The sequence below is a fragment of the Cibotium barometz genome, chromosome 1, assembly GCF_041138505.1.
Source record: "Cibotium barometz isolate CiBa-2024 chromosome 1, ASM4113850v1, whole genome shotgun sequence".
NCBI lineage: Eukaryota > Viridiplantae > Streptophyta > Polypodiopsida > Cyatheales > Cibotiaceae > Cibotium > Cibotium barometz.
Genome location: NC_141046.1, coordinates 55,196,390 through 55,217,405, shown reverse-complemented (window position 1 = coordinate 55,217,405; position 21,016 = coordinate 55,196,390). Strand labels below are relative to the sequence as shown.

General features: G+C 41.4%; 1 protein-coding gene across 3 annotated transcripts in view; it reads left to right on the top strand.

The window, feature by feature from the left end:
- The first annotated feature begins 12,598 nt into the window (after window positions 1–12,598).
- The window catches only part of LOC147642189 (uncharacterized), a 55,427-nt gene continuing 47,009 nt past the window's right edge, over window positions 12,599–21,016 (top strand). The window contains exons 1-5 of one of the 3 annotated variants that reach the window (XM_086803522.1): window positions 12,599–12,775; window positions 13,075–13,127; window positions 13,280–13,770; window positions 14,044–14,473; window positions 15,911–16,237. In XM_086803522.1, coding sequence (XP_086659648.1) covers window positions 14,045–14,473; window positions 15,911–16,237 — 756 coding nt within the window. In that variant the 5' untranslated portion in view covers window positions 12,599–12,775; window positions 13,075–13,127; window positions 13,280–13,770; window position 14,044. The remainder of the gene's footprint in view (window positions 12,776–13,074; window positions 13,128–13,279; window positions 13,771–14,043; window positions 14,474–15,910; window positions 16,238–21,016) is intronic. The other 2 variants (XM_086803513.1, XM_086803504.1) reach the window with 2 other exon arrangements.

The following is a 21,016-nucleotide window of genomic DNA, read 5'->3' as shown; positions in this document are numbered from 1 at the left end:
GGGGAAATTTCGTGAGTTTAATGCTAATTTTTTCTTATTTTTTGTGGTTTAAAATAAGCATTAATGGAAATTTTTACCAAAATACCACATATTTTATTGCGGATATTTTTTGGTAGAATGAATTCCCTGAATTTCTATAGTTTTTAAGAATTTTTCTAATTTTTTAAAAAAATTTAGAGTATTTTTATGATTAAAAATGTATTTTTTATACATTTTTACGGGTTTTTCGCGAATATGCAATCCATTTTTTACCAAATTTGTGCTGAAATGCAAAGTGGGGCAGCCAATTGATGCATTGGGTTCTCTCTCATGCGCGTAAAGTTCTTTTCTTCCCCCAAAATCTGGAGATTCTTTCTCTTTCTCTATTCCGCGTGAACGCCTCTTAGAAGACACAATTTAATTAAATATTAATCAAAATTAAATTTTAATTATGATTAAAGTTTTTTAATTAAATCTTAATCATCTCTGATTAACAGAGAAGAGAGAAGATGGAGTGGTGAGAGAGAACTTGGATTTGGAGAAGAAGGGGAGGAGAGAGGAGAGAGGAGAGAGGAGAGAGGCATCTCCTCCTCTCTTTCATGAAACGAAAACATGCAGGGGGAGGGGGGGCGCGCTGCAGCGCTGGGCGAAAAATCGCCACCCCCCTAAAATAAAAAAATTTAAAGGTTTTTAAAACCTTAAGCTTTAAAAGTTTTATTTAAAACTTTTAAATATATTACAAAAGGGGCTTTTTTATAAAAAAACTTTTCAATGCTTTTCAAGCTTGAAAAAGAGAAAATTTGAAATCTGAGAACAAAAAATTCTCTGAAATTTTTTGGAAATTTTTTCTCTTGGTGCCTCTTGGCTTTCTATCTCCTGGGAAACCTATTGGCTTTTCGAATTCTGAGAAACCTTTTGGCTTTCCGAATTTCAAAAACTTTTGACCTTTCACATTCCGATTTTTTTTGTCTTTTCATTTTCTCGAAACTGTTGGCTTTCCGTATTCCGGGAAGACCATTGAGATTCCGAAATTTTTTGACCGTTCGTATTCTTATACGTTCATTTTCTCGAAACTATTGGCTTTCCGTATTCCGGGAAGACCATTGAGATTCCGAAATTTTTTGACCGTTCGTATTCTTATACGTTCAGGTTAAATTAAATTTTTTTAAAAATTTCTGAAAATTAGTGGAAAATTAGATGTAAATTTTCATTGGATTTAAGAATTATCAAGCGGAATTGAAAATTTCGTGAACAATGGGATTCTCAGGAAAAATTAGGAATATTCTAGGAATTATTTTTTAGAGATCCTAGAAATTGGTATTTTTAAAATATCAATGGTATTTTGGTAAATTTAATTGCTAAAAATTTTTCAAAAAAATATAGGTTGGAATGCCATAAGGTAGGTTTGGTGAAATTCAAAATTATCGTATTTTGAGACCCTATACGATTAAGGAAAATTTGGAAAAAATCATGATAATTCTTTTTCTCGAGAATTTAATATTTTCGAGGGTTATTTAATGTTGAAGTGCGTTTCTCGTGCTGACATTGCATTGATGTAGGTTATTCGCATATTATTAATACGATTGTACCTCGTATTAGTAGTTATTTCTGTTTGGATTAATTCTAAACGATGTTTTCATGATTTTTTACCATTGTTTAGTCATTCTTTTTGGACATGTTCCTTAATTTCTTTTGATGGCTATAATATGCGTTTAAAGTGTGTCTCACCTTTGACACTTGTCCATGATAATTTATTTTGCACTTGTTTAAGTGTGGTCTATGCTTAATTTCTTAAGCCTAAGACAAATTCTATCATGGGTTAGTTGATCTGTTTTTTTTTTGTGGATTTTATTGGATGTTTTCTAAGTTTTATATGGACTCATTAGGTTCTGCCCTAGATCACTTGTGTCTAGGGGTTTTTTATTGAGTGCTACACACGTGTTTCACTTGCTTACTTTGGAGTTTTATTTGAACGACACTACGTTCATATACTCCAGATTGATGAGTTGGCCAATTTTAATGCTTCTTTTGGTATGATTAATGACCATTAGATGGCATGCATTAATTTTTTTGATCAACTATGATTTTCATGGATTTGAGGATCTTCTATGCTTTTATCCATGGTTTTATAAGGATCTTTGGATCTTTGGATAATATCATGTGCTTTAAAGGTAGCATTTGCCTTCGTTTTTTGCACATAATTTTGGAGTATATTCCTTGTACTCTTGTACATATTCGAACTTGGATACCTAGTTGCTTATGTATCTAGGTGAGTTATTTTTCTACCCTAGCTTTATTGTGTTTATTGGGTAGTTATCATTAGAAAGACGCCAATAATTCAAATTCTTTTCATGATGTACTCAAAAAGGTATATAGAGACAAGTTTTAGTATGTGAAAGTCTAGGATAAGGCCATCTTATTCCTTTTATACAGGATTTTATTCATATTTCCCAGACGTCATACTAGGGAGTTTCAAATTGGTAAGGTATGTATGGGTGGTGGTATAGGACGCTAGCAATTCCTCGCATATATTATCTTATGAGATAATTTAGGGGGCTCAAGATTGTTGCTTTGCTAACATCACTTAGCATGTTGACCTCAACATTCAAAGACAATCTCATTTTATGAATTCATTTAAAGTTGTTGTGTGGGCATTCTCTAGATAAACTTCTTTTATCTATAGCCTACATGTATTGATGAGTGTAATCTCGTCAGTATTTTCACTTGTTGAAATCTCTTTCTTTAGAAGTTCAACGAGTTTATCTTGTTGTGTTCGGATTAAGGAAATTTGGATTCTTCCTTTTTGGCATTTCTTTCTCTAATTTTGTACTTTAGGTGATTTATACAATCCACCTGATGGTTTACGAATGAACATATGTGAATCATCGAGACGTTGATGACTCTCTATGTTGATATGGGTAACTCAGGATGCCGATAATTCCATGTGCAGATGTGGGTACATCGAGACGTTGATGACTCTCTATGTTGATATGGGTAACTCGGGATGCCGATAATTCCATGTGCAGATGTGGGTACATCGGGCCGCCGATGGATACCTAGTTCCTGCTGTTATAATGCCATGTTTTCTTACTTTTTTTTGAATGGTTTACAAATAAGGAAACTACTTTGAGTATGAATTCCTCTGATCATCCGCAGTCTGATGGGGGCAAACAGAGCGTATGAATCAGATTGTAGAGGATATACTTCGTACATATGTCTCTGGAAAAGCATCAAATTGGGAAAAATATCTTCCAATGATGGAATTTGCCTATAGCAGTTTTAAACATACGGCTATTGGTTTTATCCCGTTCATGCTTATGTATGGGTATCAACCCAGGGCACCTATTGATGTCGGTCTTAAGGACATACGGCTATTGGTTTTAGCCCGTTAATGCTTATGTATGGGTATCAACCCAGGGCACCTATTGATGTCGGTCTTAAGGACATCGAGCTTGATGCATCGAGGGATTTCTTATGTGATATGCAAGAAATGCTATCCAAAGCTTGGGATTCTATCAGGAGTGCTCAGGATAGGGCACGGTTCTGCTGATAGAGGACGCTCAACTTGGTCTTTTGAACCAAGAGTGTTGGTTTATTTAAAAGTTCCTAAAGATTCTCAGACTTTCTCAAAAGAAAAATGCTTGAATTTATCTCCTAGATATTGTGGTCCATTTTGATTTATACATCGGATTAGCACGGTTGCGTATGAACTTAAACTACCTCTATATGTTAGAGTTCATCCAGTCTTTTATATCAATAGATTGAAAGGGAAACTCCGAGGTGAGGATAACACAGTTATCAGGTTCATGTTGAAGTCAAAGAATTATCCTATGTTCTACATGAACCTGAAAAGGTACTTGAATTCAGGGAAAGAAAACTTTGTAGTTGACTAATCCCTAAGGTTAAAACTAGGTGGAAAGATAGGGAAATAGAGGATTCAACTTGGGAGTCGGTTGAGATTGTTCAGCACAGTTCTCCTTCTTTTCATTGCAAGAGTGCAATGTTTTGAGAGAGGGGAAGTATGTTATATGCACATTATGTGTGTATATACTAGGAGGCTAACCCACATTAGGCTTGTGAGCATGGGAGCATGGGAACAAGCTCTAGTGGAGCATGGATTAGGACTAACCTTAAGGGTTAAGGTTAGGGTCAGGCATCCAAGGGTCACACATGGGAAATGGAGAGTCAAGAGTCACTTGAGGACCCTCTTATATAATAGGGGCATGGGGCACACTCAAGGGAGGCTAAGGCTATGTTATCTTAAGGCTAGGTTATGATATGATGTCCTCTTGTATAGAGGATTATATCTACTCACCTACAATTTCCACTATAGCTACATGCTACTGGATTGGAGTTATACCTCTTGATGGTATGGGACATCAAGGTAAAGGTATGATGTACCTCATTATAATTCATGTGTGCATCCCTTGGGCTCAGGGGTGGTCGGGTGGATAAGTTTATGCCTGATTTATGCATGTTTATGCATAACAATTATCTACAGAAATCTTAGGGTTTTAACAGGCACACACAGAGATAGAAGGTTAAAATCTTCTTCTACTTGCTACTCTGAAAAGAGGTCTATAAATGATAAGTAAAATCCAACTTAAGTACTAGAGTAGCGGTCCATAATGTGAACACACTAAGTAGGTGAGCTGGTAGTATAAGCATACCATAACTCGGTTGGACTAGGTAGGCATAGTCTAGTTCTAGAATCACTAGACTCCAAGCATAGTGCCGAATCTATGAAGTTTCTCTGCTCCCAAGGTCTTGGTGAAAATGTCAACTAACCTACTCCTTTGTGCTAACATACACGAGATCAACATCTCCTGATAAGTGAATTTCATGCTTTCTCAAGTACTCACACTGAACTCATTGGAGAAGTAATCTCCCCCTCCATCTGACCTTAGGCACTTAACTACAAACCTGTTTGCTTTTCAACCAACATTCTGAAATTCTGAAAGTGAGTAAACACTTCACTTTTCTCTTTCATGAAATAGACCCACAGTACTTGGTGATGCCTACAACTAGGCCAAACAGTGTGACGTCTGTCATCAACGTCCTGGCCAGCCACCAACAATCTTGTGTGGTCATTAATGAAAGATACATAATAACGCTATCCTCCCATTTGATGCCATCTTTGTCGACCCCCACATACATCTGAGTTTACCACATCAAGTTCTCTCTTACTTACATTCCTGTCATATGGAAATACATTCTTTATTTACTTTCCAAACTAACATGCTTCACATACTTTATGCATTCCATCCACCTTAAACTTTGGCAAACTTGTAATAATTTCTGAATTCTAAGTAGACTTCAATCATTGCTCATTCACATGACCAATCCGTTTGTGCTAGATATCTATATCGGCCCCACAACACCTACACCTTGTGCAAACATAGCAGCTTTCATGCTTACATCCAAAGTAAACATTATGCCCAATCTTTTACCCTTTTACAACCAAACGACATTTGTTGTTGAAGTCCTCAACATAACAACCCTCAGGGTTAACTTGCAAACCATGCTTAATCATCTGACTAATAGCAACCAAATTCTTTGTTATATGTTAGGCACATAAAGTACATCAACAACCAAGTACCTCCTCTTGCCATCCTGCATAGCCAATGGCAAATTCCTAATAATGAGCAATAGGATAGGTTTTGAAATGGTAGAAATGTACATGAAGAGGGCCAAAGTTAGAGAAAGAATAGGAAAGGAAAGACCTTTAGTTCAACTCTCCTTAGGAATTTAGAGAGAGAAAATGTTGGAACCTTTGGTAAAACCACATAGGAATATGTCAATTGTGACCAAGGTTACCTAGAAAGAGAAAATTGGTTAACTAGAAATACTATTTAAGTCCCAAAGAGATCAAAGTGATTTTTATATGATTTAAGGAATGATTGTCCTCCTCTAGGAGAGAAAAAGAGAGACTTTTAGATATATATATATATATATATATATAAAGAAAGAATAAGAAATAAGAGAAAGTTCATCAATAAAATATAGATAAATTTAACCTTAGAGTTGGGAGAATCAATTTTCTCTCTTTGAATTCAATGCGCCACACAAGCCTCTAGGTGATGTAGATGACTAGTATTAGAAGGTGGTACTATGACATGCCTATGACATGTAAGAGTAGTATGTCGGTATTGTAAGGGCTTAAATGTGAAAAATACTAGCAACTAGATGCCAGGCTTGCATCCAATGGCTTTCTTGCCTTCAGGTAATTGCACTAAATCCCAAGTCTCATTTCCATACAGTGCATCCATCTACTCATCCATAGCTTTCTCCCAACACACATTTCCAATAGCCTCATCAATGCATGTGGGATCTACAACCTATACAACTTTTGCCATGTATGCATAGTGATGTGCCACATAACCATCATAGGTAAACCTCTGCACAAGATTCTTCACTCTCCTAGATCTTCGCAGCTTTGCATTCATGGCTTCCATAGCCTTCTTTACACCAGGTGTTCTCATAGCTGGTATCCCAAGATCCTCATCAAGGCTCATCTCTGAGCCACTAGACTCTCCATCAACATGAGAATGCCCTACAAAAATGTCAGGCATACTAAGGGGCTCAACCACTTTCTCTTTGCCTTTATGTGATGTACTAATCACATTTGCAGGACTGGTATTATGACGCAGCCTGCCACTCCATGGTCTATCAACTGAACCACTAGATGAGGACTCTCTTGGTCCACTAGATGAGGACTCTCTTGGTCCACTCAAAGACTGTGATTGCTGACTTGCATTCTGTGCAACCACATTTCCACTCACATTAGCCCCAACAACAGCTTCTTTTTCAGCAGCATACTAAGCTGCTCATCTCATAAAAAACATCATCCCTGCTTACCCTCGACTCACGTGTAGCAGGGTTATAACACCTGTATCCCTTTTGCTCAAGGGAATATCCAATAAACACACATTTTTTAGCTTTTGGATCCAGATTAGTTCTCAGCTCATCTAGCACATGCACATATGCAATGCATCCAAAGACTTTTAGATGAGACAAATCAGGTTTTCTACCAGTAAACCTCTCCTCTGGAGTTACATCATGTATGGCTGCAGTTGGAGTCATGTTCATGATGTAAACTACTATAAAAATAGCCTTAGCCCAATAGCTATGTGGCATATTCTTCTCTCCCATCAATGCTCGCCAAATCTCAGCAATGTGTCTATTTTTTCGCTTAGCAACTCCATTTTGCTACGGAGTGTATCTGCATGTAATTTGTCTCTGAATACCATTCTTCTTCAAAAATTCAGAGAACTCATTGGAGAAGTACTCTCCCCCTCCATCTGACCTTAGGCACTTTACATGTTTCCCTGTTTGCTTTTCAACCATAACTCTGAAATTCTGGAAATGAGTGAACACCTCACTCTTCTCCTTCATGAAGTATACCCACACTTTCCTTGTGTGGTCATCAATAAATGTCACATAATACTTGTAGCCTCCCATAGACATGGTCTTTGTAGGACCCCATACATCTGAATGCACAACATCTAGTGCATTTTTGCTCACATTTCTGTCACGTGAAAATACATGCTTTGTTTGCTTTCCAAATTGGCATGCTTCACATATTTTTTGCATACCTTCAACTTTAAACTTTGGCAGCCCTGTCACAATTCCTTTAGTCTGCATAGACTTCATTCTCTGCACATTCACATGTCCAATTCTTTTATGCCAAATGTCTGTGTTTGCAACAATTCCTGAACCATTTGCAAACATTGCAGCACTCACTTCAGGCATGTTTACGTTCAATGTAAACATTCTGCCCACTCTGTTGCCTTTTGCAACCAACCTGCACTTGTCTTTAAAGTCTTCAACATAACAACCATCAAGGTTAAACCGAACCTGCAAACCCTACTCAATCATCTGGCCAACTAAAACTAGATTCTTTGTTATGTTCTCGGAACATGAAGTACATCTGCAAGGTACTTCACTTTGCCATCCTGCATAGACAATGGCACATCTCCAACATGGGCAATTGGATGAGTAGTGTCATCCCCTGTTTCCACAAAACTTGGTCTTTCAAGGTTTTTCATCTCCTTGAACCACTTCCCATGACTTGTCATGTGGTTCGAAGCACCTGAATCAACGTACCATACATCATCTTTATGTGCTGCTTCAACATTTTCAGACATGGCATTAGCGACATGCTGCATAACAAACAACCTTTCATTATCCTCATTGTTTCTAGGATGCATAGTTGTTTTGTTGCAATTTTCCATTTTGCATGTCAGCCTGCTTCTTATAACAATCTGCATGCACATGTCCAGGCTTACTACAATAAAAGCATCCACATGTATCATTATACTGCCTTTGCCAATTTCCATGACCTCTTTGACTCCCCCTGCCTCTGAATTGGCCTCTTCCACCTGCGTGTTGTTGTTGTTGTGAATTCTGGGACTGTTGTTGTTGCTCTGCTGCTGCTGGCCATAATTCTGATTACCTGTTTGGCCACGTCCATGGCCTCCTCTACCTCGTCCTCTTCCTGAACTTGTGTAGAAGGCATGTTGCTCTGAACTGTTTTTGTTTTGTGATTGAAGACTGTTGGTCTTCACCCAAGCTCTTCTCTTCTATCAACATAGACACCAAATCTGTGAAATTGGGAATGTTTTCCTCCCGAGTCTGAATAGACGTCTTGAACGCCTTGTATTGTGGTCCGAGACCACGTAGACAAACTTCCACCTTATCTCATCATCATCTACTCAAACACCAATAGATGTAAGGGATTCCACAATACCCTTGATCTTCAATGCATAGTCATTCAGACATACTCTTTTTCTCCACAGTATGAAGTTCATTCTTCAACTGTATCTTTCATGCCTTGGTATTCGTTTCATAGAGTTTTACTAAGGTGTCTCACGCCTCCTTGGGGGACTTGGCATCCTGTATATGCCCAATCATGGTATCCTGTATACTGATAGAGAGCCAATACATAACTTTTCTGGCTTCTTGGTTCCAATCCTTGAACTCTTTCACATTATCTGCAGTAGTTGGATTGATCTCCGGTATCTCCGGTGCCTCTTCATGCTCACCTTCTATGTAGTCCCAGCAACCCTTTCCCATCAGGAAATTTGTCAACTTGAACCTCCAAGCATGGAAGTTGTTCTTGTCAAGCTTCTCAACAACAATCTGGTTTATGTCATCATTTGACATCTTGCCAGACACACAAATTTACCAGAAACAGCACTCTGGTGGTTTGCCCTGCACAAACTGCTGTATTTTTTGCAGCGGTACTGTACTACACTCAAATATCACAACCAGTGACCTCAATGTGCATACATACACCCAATGGCAATTGTTTGACCTCCTTGCAGCACACACAATGTCTGCACAACCAATTTGTCTTCCTGCAGTTCTTAAACACAGAGTTCTGCATAGAATCGATGACTTACCCGCAGTGCTCGAAATCGCCTGCTTTCCAAAAAACGGAGGTCCTAACACGCCCGAAACGCGTTGTCGGCTTAAAAAATTCGTCCAATAGGATAGTATAGTTGCCCTATAGCTTTACTCCCGCGAAGAAAGCTCGTCAATCAGAGATCGTTTTTGCTGGTGCCTCCCGTAGAGCTCCCGACAAGGGTGTAGTCGCCAACACAAATAGGGAAGAGTAGATGAAGCTCTTACCCTCGTATCGCTTCCTGTGCTTCTCTTGCTTGCAGCTCAGTCCTTAGCATGAACCAGGCTCTGATACCATGAAAAGATGCAGGGGAGAAGAGAGCTTGAGCTCTTGCAAGCATACACACACTCACAAAACCCTAAAAGAGTATACACAGGGTGAGAGGCTGAAAATCTTCTTCTTCTTCACACAACACTCAACACACCATATACAAAGATAAGAGTACACACAATATGAAAAGGTACTCAACCAAATACATACTAGGGTTCTCTATAGTGTGAACCCAACTAAATGAGCTGGCGCTATAACTATGCCAGCTAGAATGGCTGTCACACAGCCTGTCATCCCACTGGTCGCATATCACCCATGATCTCACCAACCATGCCAGTGGTGTAAGTGTGGGGCCTATCCCCCAGGCAGGTCATCAATGTCCACCGCCTCACTAGATGAGCTTGATATCTCAACAACTTCTATTAGCCAACATGCAGTGGCTAGGCTTATGCTTAATGGTGGGGTGTTTGAGCCCAGAGATCGGCCAGACAGGGATGCCCACTTAGCCCTCTCTCATTTGTAATTTTTATATAATCTCTACTAGATAAGCTAGTGGAGGATACCAAACATCAAAGTGATGAACATGTCTCTGCTTTGATAGTATCGAAAATATTCCAAGAAATAGACATATAAGGGCTCTTTGTTTACTTGGTGTTTGCTATTCTGAATAGGTTTTTACTAGGCATGTAAATGTTGACTATTTAACCAAGTGAATGGCCTCTAATATGGATGAGATACATACAGAGTACTTAACCAAGTGAAGGCCTCTAATATGGATGAGATACATACAAAGTACTTATACCATAATTGAAGTCTCTCCTCCATTATTTGTACTTTTGGGCTAGCATTTCCAAAAGGAGGCCTTAGTATTATTTTATACTTTACTAAACAAAGAAAAAAGTCCTTGATTATTTGATTCAAATAAATATTGATTGATGTTCATTTTTATAGGTTGCATGTAAAGGCTCCATTTTTCCTCGAAAGCGCATATCAAGTAGGCTTTTGTTTTTTTTATAAACATGCTACAGTCTATTTTACACATTCAATGCATCGCTCCCACTTGTAGGTTGTTGTCAAGCAAGGGTCATCGACATATAACCTCTACATTGGGATCCCTAACCACTCGACTACACAGCTGGGGCTTTTCCTTATCATACCTAGCATATAAAGCCTCTCTCTCTCTCTCTCTCTCTCTCTCTCTCTCTCTCTCTCTCTCTCTCTCTTATAATAGACATGCTACATTCTATTTTACACATTCAATGCATCGCTCCCACTTGTAGGTTGTTGTCAAGCAAGGGTCATCGACATATAACCTCTACATTGGGATCCCTAACCACTCGACTACACAGCTGGGGCTTTTCCTTATCATACCTAGCATATAAAGCCTCTCTCTCTCTCTCTCTCTCTCTCTCTCTCTTATAATAGAAGATATATTACCAAAAAATACTTTATAAATGGCCACATGGCCACCATATGATGGCCACCATATGATGTACTAGCTTTCCCTCACTACTCTGAACCATAGGTGTAGCTCGGAGTACCCTCATCCAATATATAGCCATGTCATTTTCCACCAAATGAGCTGACCGCAAAAGGAAGAGACTTACTACAATAGTAGCCCTTTTATACGACCTATGTGAGCTGTAACACCAACTTTTGCATCAAATATGAAGGCATTCCTAGTTAACTAGATATGCCACAAACCTATCCACTTAGAAAAATGAAAGAAAACTGAATGTTCTAGGTTATCCGGCCCATTTGGAATCTTGCTAAAAATCAAGTCTTTAACCTTTATAGGCCTATTTGTCAACAACAGAATCCATATGCGAGAAAGGAAATCCTACACCTTCTTTGCCACCGGACATGAAATGAAAAGATGCGGGCATGTTTCCCTCAACATCTCAGATCGTATGACTGGACATATTTTAATTTTGTTAAATCTCCACTCAATCGGTCAAATGGTAGAGCAACATTTGCAAGTCACGTTTAATGCCAATGGTTACTTCATAGATGATATGTCTTATGGCTGCAACTTGATTTTGCCAAAGGTAAAAGTGATGGTAGAATGTTCAAGCCAGAGATGCAAGCAGCCATGTTTACTCAAGGTATGGGGAATATTTTAGATGTTGAAATATAATATAAAGAATTGGGCATGTGAATTTTCAAAGACTGAAACACAAGCAAGAAACATGCGTTGTGATATATGTGAGACATGCTAATTCGGTAAAACATTGTAGATAACCATCTCCATAGTAATGAAGGAGACTAACAAGCCATTGGACATGATTTATACTTATGCGGATGGGGTCCTATTAAGCAAGACATGTTTCAAAAGTTCAAAGAATTCAAGTCAATGGTTGAGAAGAGAACTAGTAAGCAAATAAGTGTTTGAGATTGGATGGAGGAGGTGAGTACATCTCAAAAGAATTGGATGGAGGAGGTGAGTACATCTCAAAAGAATTTGATGCATATTTGAAGCAACACGCAAAAGAGAGAGAGAGAGAGAGAGAGAGAGAGAGAGAGAGAGAGGTAAAAAGACTTTATATGCTAGGTATGATAAGGAAAAGTCTCGGCTGTGTAGTTGAGTGGTTAGGGGTCCCAATGCAGAGGTTGTATGTCGACGATCCCTGCTTGACAACAACCTACAAGTGGGAGCGGCGGATTGAATGTGTAAAATAGACTGTAGCATGTACAAAAAAGATACAAAAAAAAAGCAAAAGCCTAATTGATATGCGCTCTTGAAAATGGAGCCTTTACTTTGCAGCCTATAAAAATGAACATCAATCAATATTTATTTGAACCAAATAATCAAGGACTTTTTTCTTTGCTTAGTAAAGTTGAAAATACTACTAAGGCCTCCTTTTGCAAAAAGTACAATTATATGGAGGAGAGACGAAAATACATACATACATTCAATTATGGTATAAGCACTTTGTATGTATCTACAGATGTCTACATATATTAGTTTATACACATACATATATCCATAGACATAGATACAGAAGAAGTTCAAGCTATCATATTTCAAGCTATCACATGGACGAGCAGCCTCTTTTCCCGATCGGCTCTTCATCTCCAAAACCAAAATCAACGTCGCAGCTCTTTCCTGTCGCCAACCAGGTGAGTGCAAAGCTGCGATACATTGGTTGCTGTATAACTTGTTTTAGTCTGTGTGGAAGCGTGATCAGCTTCCTAATATGCCCTTGCTTTTGCAAAATTGCATGAATAAAGCTGCTGAAAAGTGGCCTTGTTGCCCTAATCAAGGTGTGGAAGCATGATCAGCTTCCTAATATGCCCTTGCTTTTGCAAAATTGCATGAACAAAGCTGCTGAAAAGTACCCATCTGCACGGCCTTGTTGCCCTAATCAAGTTTTGCAACCCATTAATCTAATCATCACATCAAATAAAAATTTCTTCAGGCTTTGATGGGTCATGCTTGGGATCAGTGCGCCTACCCACCACCACATCCCAGGTGTTGCTTTAGATCTCCTCACATGTAGGCCATGTGAATAAATCCTGTGTATGTTTTAAAATCGGCAGCTGCAGGTTTAGGTCTCCTCGAATGTAGGGCATGTGGATATTCCTGTGTTTGTTTTTAAAACACTAAAGTTTGTCTTATGGCAGGCAGGGTCGCAAGTGTCGGCAGTGTGTGAACCCCATACATGGCTGTCGAATTCGAGCTTTTCAGAGGGCCTTCTTCCAGCACCTACACCTATTCCCGAGTGGTATGTGGAGGAGCTCAAGAGTCAGGAGCAGCAGGAGGACCATGTGCCGCGTCAGAAGGCAGATTGGTTGCTTGCCAGCTCATCGGAGGACGAATACAAGGAGGATTTTGGAAAGGCCAGTGTGGCATCTGACAAGAGGGACGAGAGCGAAGGAGGAATAAGAAAGAGGAGCAAGGAGAGAAGCCACAGGCACGAAAGAAAAAAGGACAAGAAAAAGAAGAAATTGGGAGGTCAAGAAGTAGACAATAGTAGGCGGTTTAGTGCCATAGAGGGTTTGGGATTGCATAGAAAACGGGATGGTGGCAGTAGATGGGTGGATATAGAGACCAAAGACTATTCGTTTGATGCACGTGGAGACCGTGACAATCTGGTGTATGGTTCCCTGTACAGGTTGGTGCCACCCCTTTTCTTGTTTTCTTTTGTTTTGAGTGCATCAATGCATATGAGGCCCCTTACACATATAGCTGGCACTTGGTGGGTGGGCTTGATTGCTGGTCATGAGATGCAGTGAGTTTTTAACTTATCGTGAGGTTCTCTGACAGCAGGAACAAGCACATTGTATGCATACAGGCCCTTAGACAAGTTCACTCATCTACTTACTGCGTTCGTTGTGCTATACAGTGATAAAATACTCAGAACAAACATGGTGTGAAATCTGTGCAGGATGGATGTTCCTCGTTTCTATCGTCACCAAATAAGGATCCGATCAAGCAAGCAGGGGAAGCCCTTATGCACCTTAGTTGGTTTCATGCGCTCAGAGGAAGATGATGCCACCATGGATGAGAAAGTGAGAGCAGAGGGGCGCTACTGGTCTGCAAAGAATGCTTCTTTAGAGCGACGCAAGGATTTTAGGAGACTTCAAATCAGAGGGAATTCTTCCAGTTCCAAAGCCAGGAAATCCTTTTCAGTTCCTTCTGGTGATTTTATGTCCCTTGAGGACTTTGATTTTCAAGATAAAGAGGCAGAATCTAGTTATACACTTAGAGAAGAAAGCTGGGATGGTTATGTTATGCGTAAGACAAAAGAGTTCAACCAGTTAACAAGAGAACGTCCACAGGATGAAAGTTTGTGGATTGCTTTTGCGAATTTCCAGGTATCCTCAAGCTAAGTGTCTATTTGTACAAACACACATTTTACCTTTTTGTACACAAGGTCAATAGATCATGGTTTCTGGTCACAGACTATTTGATGTGGGTAAAGAAAAATTACTAGACAACCCTATCCACGTGGAAATGTCAAACTTCAAAATCATGCCTTACATGTTTGGCATAAGGCAGATGTGGTGGTGGGAGCATATATGCTTTAGAATATGTAAAGGGGTTCTCTTTATAAAAAAGACCTATGTCTATAATGAATTCATGCTTTCCACTACTCTTGTATTCCCTTAATCCCTTTGCTATTGTGTTGATAACCTGATTGGTCAACATCTCTCTCTCTCTCTTCTCCCCACTAGCTGTGTGTTCGCACTCTTACCCTAGGCATCTTGCCAACACTCTGACTCTATGCGGAAGCTCCACGACGCCTTCCTGAGGATTTGGCGTCACGGTCCCTTTCTCACTGACAGTGGTGGTGAGCCCACTTGGCACTATAGACCACATGTGTGGTTATATCACCCCCCCCCCCCCCCCCCCCCCAATCTTCCCCTTTCCCCCTCCCAACCCCAATTGTATGAGATAGCCTTCCCCCTTTTCAGTTTCTTGACTAGCATCCTTCCTCCTTTTCAGTTTCTTGACTGTCACTCCCCTCTATGGAGCTGAGTTTGTACTTAGCCATTATGGCTCGTTTTGCTCGGTAACTAATGGAAGGATCTCTTTCCCGGGATTAAAAAAAAGGTGAGAATATCCTTAATTCAAGGTCACTTTTTATACTAGCTCATTAGTTAGCGACTTACTAATACTCAATTAGTACTGAATGTCCCCAAAATTGAGCCATTAATTAACTTTAACCTCACGAGTATTGCCATTCTAGTTATGCCTATGTAATGGACCCTTATTCAAGGAGTCTTTATATGCTTTTCCCCAGCACAAGTGCAAATATCTGGCATGCTTGGCTTTACCAATGGCTGTGCGCCCCCAACACAAAATAGTTTGCAGCTTTATGACTGCGTGTACTCCAATCTTTGAATGTCGTAATTTTTTTTAATCACAATGTGAATTCAGGGCACAAACATCCTTTTAACCAACAAAGAGAGAGAGCATTACATCTATGCAAGCATGCCGCATATAGTGAGACCTGATGCCGTATTACCAATCATGCACATTGTCTTGATGAAGGGATGTAAGATGATCTTGTTTTCTGGTCCATGGTTAGAAACAAAAAGAAACTAAAGGGAGGCATGTTGTATTTTTATCTCGACTTCAATCTTTAAGCAAAAGTGTAGTTTTGTGTTTTCATTGAATGCTTGATAACCTTGATAACATTTCATTTTCAGTCACAGTTTTTCTTTTACAGTTCTTGTTTAATCAGGATCTCACGCGTGTTTTCTGGAAACAATTTTTTCATGATGTCCTTTTCCAATCAATTCGAGCAGGATGAGTTGATAAAGGCGGCTTCAAAGAAAGCTGGTATGCAACAGGCAGTGGAGAAGAAGATTGCAGTATTGGAGAAAGCTTTGGAAATCCACCCCCTCAGTGAGGATTTGTGGTTGTTGTTTTTGGACACATGCCGAAAAAAAGACCCCACATCGACCTTGGTGTTGAAATGGGAGAATTCAATTCAGCACAATCCCAAGAGTTATAAACTGTGGAGAGGATACCTTCATTTCAGACGCGGAGAGTTCTCTCTCTTTACAGTATCATCCCTACGTAAAGTGTACATTCATGCCCTTCAAACGTATTCTTCTGCTCACAACCTGAAGGTGATTTCGTAACTATATTATTTGCACAATTTTTGGCAGTGCTTTTTTGAGTAAAAAAAATATTTTTGCCTCAGGAAATTTTGTTGTAGTTTGGAGGTTTTTTTCTTTGAGTAATAACCAACAAGGGCCTTGTTTGAGAGAGGAGGAGCCAAATAAGACTGAAACAAAACCTCTGCGTCGTGAGGAGTACAAGCCATTTTACCAACTTTTGGATTGCACAAAGACACCGGTACATGTGCACAGACTAAAAAATACAGAACTTTCTTGTGTCCGTATTATCTGTTCTTTGTACCATTCGGGATTCGAAGGTCGGAGCCTTATGAAAACACAACCTAATGGGGATGGGAGTAATGCCATTACAAGAAAACTGTTTTTGTGTCAGAATTTACAAAATGGATTGCTTTAGTACCCAAGCCAAGATCTGCTTAGTCTAAAAGAGAGAATCAGCATTTATTACCTTGCAAGATGGTTAAACACATAGCAGTACATCCCTGTCCTTGTCACTGCAACCCCTACATTGCCTTTCCAGACTCGTAGTTCACACATTGGCCATCGTTCCTCGCTTGAAGAGGGTTCACATTAGGGCATTCTACCTGTCAGTATGTCTAGCCCCAGCCCAGTCTGTACACACCCATCTAATGGGAGGTAGTGATGCATGTGACATCCTTTTGGAGAATAAAGGTAAATAGCCACCCTGATGACTTTAAAGACCAATGTAAAAAAGAAGGTGATTCATGCATCATTCTGGAGGGGCGAGAAGAAGCACATGCAGAAGCATTTGGGGATACCTGGAACACAGCAGGTGCAAGGTTTGCTCTTCTACGTGCATGCACATGATTTTTTTTAAATATTATCATCTAATTTAAAATCAAAAGGGTCTATCAATGATAGTCCCATTATATTGCGTATGACCAAGATAGTGTAACCAATACATTTAGGGTTACAGTAGTAGATGCTGGTGTCATTATAAAATGAAATTCAGTTAAGCACCTCAACCATGGGTGCTCCAAAGGTCTCAGGTACTTGAGTTGCCATGTAATTACTTCTGCCTCTCATATTCATTGCCTCAAACTTGAGTCTCTCTCTTCACGTGATACAAGGAGGGCTCCACCAGACAAGGACTCCGAGGAACATTGGAGTCCAAAGACCTCCCGAGGAGGACCAGATGACATACACAGTAGGGGGCTGCACCATCACGGCCTTTAGGAGTCACCCTAGACAGAGCCTATCGGTTGCGGTGGGCGAGACGTCAAGCACTCTAGCCTGAGGTGTACCTTCAGATCGAGGAGATTCTACAGTGACGGAGAGATGCCCCCCTCCCAATTTGTCAAACAACTTCGTTCTTTTTTGGGATTCATTGTTTTCCTTTGGAAGTAAGTGCGATACTATCCTAAGCTAACTTTGCCATTATGAACCTTCTTAGAGGACGTCGGCACAAGTCGAGTAGTCCTATTGATTGGAATGAAAAGGTGGATGAGTCTTTTTGAAGCCTTAAGATGAAGTTGAAGGATTCACCTGTCTTAGCCCGTGGCAAACTATTCGTAGTTGATATTGATTTTAGTGATTTTGAAATTTGCACTAGGGGCATCTTTGTTCCAAGAGGGGTAAACCTTTTGCTTTTGAGAGCAAGAAGCTCAATAAAGCTCAGGTGTTGTAGCCTACTGAAGTGCTGTACCCTACTCAAGAGAAAGAGCTTTATGTTGTCATACATGCTTTGAAGATATGGAGACACTATTTATATGGCTCTAGGTTTAGAGCTTTCCCCCCCCCGGAAAAAGATCCTTAAATTAGTTAAAGAGAAAACAGCCACAAAGGGCTAAGTACAACCACGAAGGGATAAATACAAACTCGCCTCATATAAGGGTGGGAAACAAGTGATCATAATGGGGAGAGATGCTTCTCCTCCGGCTGGCCGCTCTATGAAGAAAAGGCTATCTTATACAGGGGGAGGGGAGGGAAACAACCACACAGGTGGTCTGTAGTGCCAAATGGGGTCACCGCCTCTATCTGTGAGGAAAGGGCCAGGCCTCCAAAGTCTCAAGAAGGCTTCCTGCCGCTTCCGCATGCGGTCAGAACCTCCTTGCAGCTTCCCCCACTGACCGCGGAGGGTGTGAATGATGTCAAGCCATATGCTCCTGATGGTCTGAGCCGGTGGAGTGTGGGTACCCTCGATGGCCTTGCTACATCTAGCACGCTAGATGTGCCAGGTTGCTATGCTACTGTAAATCTCCCAGCGTTGGCATGAGCCTGGATGCCAAACACGTGCAGGTGGGGCTATGACTGGTACTACTGTAATACGATGGCGGGAGACCTGAAGGGCATGGCCTCCCCCATCCTCCTCGTAAGTCCTGACCACTCTAGCCTCGGTGGCCCAAGCGACAATACCCCAAGTGATAATCCGGGTCGATGCCCTATCCATAGCAAAGATGCGGAGAATTCGTTGCCAAATCTGTTGAGCCTTCGGGCAATCCCAAAGGCAATGTTGCTGAGACTCCTGGGGGTGGCTGCACCTCGGGCAAGCTGTTGGCCGCCCTCCGACTGCCAGCCAAGTACCCATTGCCAAACTCGTGTGTGCCGTCAACCAGAGGGAAGAGAGTGATCTTCCTCGACCGAAAGCTGTCCCAAAGCCTCTTCCAGAAATCTGAAAGGAAGCGCTGTGATAGGTCCTGAGACTGCAAGTGTGCTGCTGTTGCCGGTGTGCCATCTATCTCCGACATTTGGATCCTGCCGCCGAGCCTTGTTGTATATGCAAAGAAAGGGGCATCCAGAGTCTCCACCCGATCTGTGGGATCATGCCATGTCCACTCTCCAGGGTCCCACTGCAACCGTGTGAGAGGTCGGCACTCCCAAATCCATAACCGCCAAAATCTCTCCCTGGCCACCTTGGCCGGTGCTGGATCTATGTGCCATGCATGTGCCCGAAAACCAATCACCCTCACCCTCTGCAAGGTGCAGCCTCTGAAATCCTCCAAGGGATCTCTCTTAGCTGCCATGTAATCCAATAGAAAAAGTGACCAGACAACTGTCCTCATTTGCTCCATAGACCGCCACGAGAATATCTTGAGACTGGTGAACACGGCTAGCCATATCGGGGGGGTCGGGACTGGAATAGGAGTCGGCCACTCCGGAGGAATAACTAAGTCAATGTCGATGCTGAGCATGTCTCTACCCCGGATCCCTGTTAGGCCTCTCTCTTGCTCCTCTTGAGGTAACTGCCTGTGTGCAACCCAATCTCCAAGAGACTTGGCTGGTCCCGTGCTCAAGGCGCCCCAGGATATGTGCGGTCGGGCCCCTAGCATGTGGCCACTGGGTAAACGGATCAGGGGTTCCAAATCAAAGGCTGTCGAAGCTGCTCCTCTGAGGCCACTGGAACAATCTATCTGAGGGCTGGCTTGAGATGATCCCAAGCACGAAGTAAACTGGTTGTGAATCTGTCCTCAAATGCAGGACTAAAACCACGGGCTCGCATCTTTGTGAAGATCCATCTAGTGCTTTGTGGCCACGGGCCTCCAAGGCTCGGAGTGCCGGCTGAAATCCGGGCCAAGAGGAAATCCTTCCAAGGCTCACCACTGGGTTGGAGTCCTCTGACAGTCAACTTGGATTGGGGATTGGAGGGAACAGATGCATAGATCTTTTTCTGAGACAGAGTGGTTTTGGAGACGGGGCCGGGTTTTCAGAGAAAAGGGTTGCCGGGGATGGATGGATGATAGAGGGACTTCGGGAAAAGATTGGGATGATGACAGTCATCTAAGAACAGGTTGGATTCCCGTCATCAAGTTTAGCAGAGGGGGATGTCATGTGCATAAAGTGCCATGGACATTCTCAGATGTTGGTCCAGAACAGCCAGCCAGAAAAAGAGTATAAGAACCAGATAGAACTAGGATTATGGAGCATAGAGTGCAGATTGGCTAGTGTGGACTTGGAGAAGACCAGGATGCTGTCGTTTGCATGAAGGGGTACTGTCGGTTGCTTCCAGGAGACGTCGGCGGTACCAAAGACCAAGGCGGCTGAAGGAGCATCATGACATGGCAAGGCGGCTGCAGGTATAGCATTGTATGATTTATTTAGCCAGTCGGCTGGTCGGCCAGCACTTCTCTTTTCCCAAGGGCCTATAAAAGGCACTCAAAGCTCATCATTGTAATCATTCATTGTCACATGCACTCTGCACTCAGTGCATGGTGACAAGATGGCTCATCATCAGAAGTGCAACAGTTGTACAGTTTTAGAACCCAATAGGATGATATTTGTCGTACGCCGTGATCCCATTGTACATCCTCAGTCCAGGATAAGTCAGGCACGAGCTACGTAGGTCTGAAGGTTCAGTCTACAGCAGTTTCCAGCCCTGAAACAGTTGTTTGCATCAGTGCCCAGCCTTCTGTGCATCATCCACACATTCAGCAGTCATCTGGTGAAGGTAACATAGCATTCATATGTGTTTTCAGCATTCTAACAGTGTGTAGAACAGTTCACCTTCTTCTTCTTTGAGCCTCAGGTGTGCAGCCCTTCCTCATGCCCTTGGGAGGAGTGCATAGGCTCGAGATCAAGTCATTGAGGTGTTTCTACAGCAGTGTACAGATCAGCCGCTCTCCGATCCTCCGAGATCTTGCGTTCGGCTTATCTACAGTCCAAAGTCATTCTCTCTAAAGTAATAAAGCAAATACTATCTCGTTATCGGGATAGGGGGCCCTTCAGTGGGTAATTCGGGACCCAATTTGGTGTACAGTTATCATCTCTCTCTCTCTCATCTCTTTAAAGTTTGAAGTAAATGAAATGGATTGC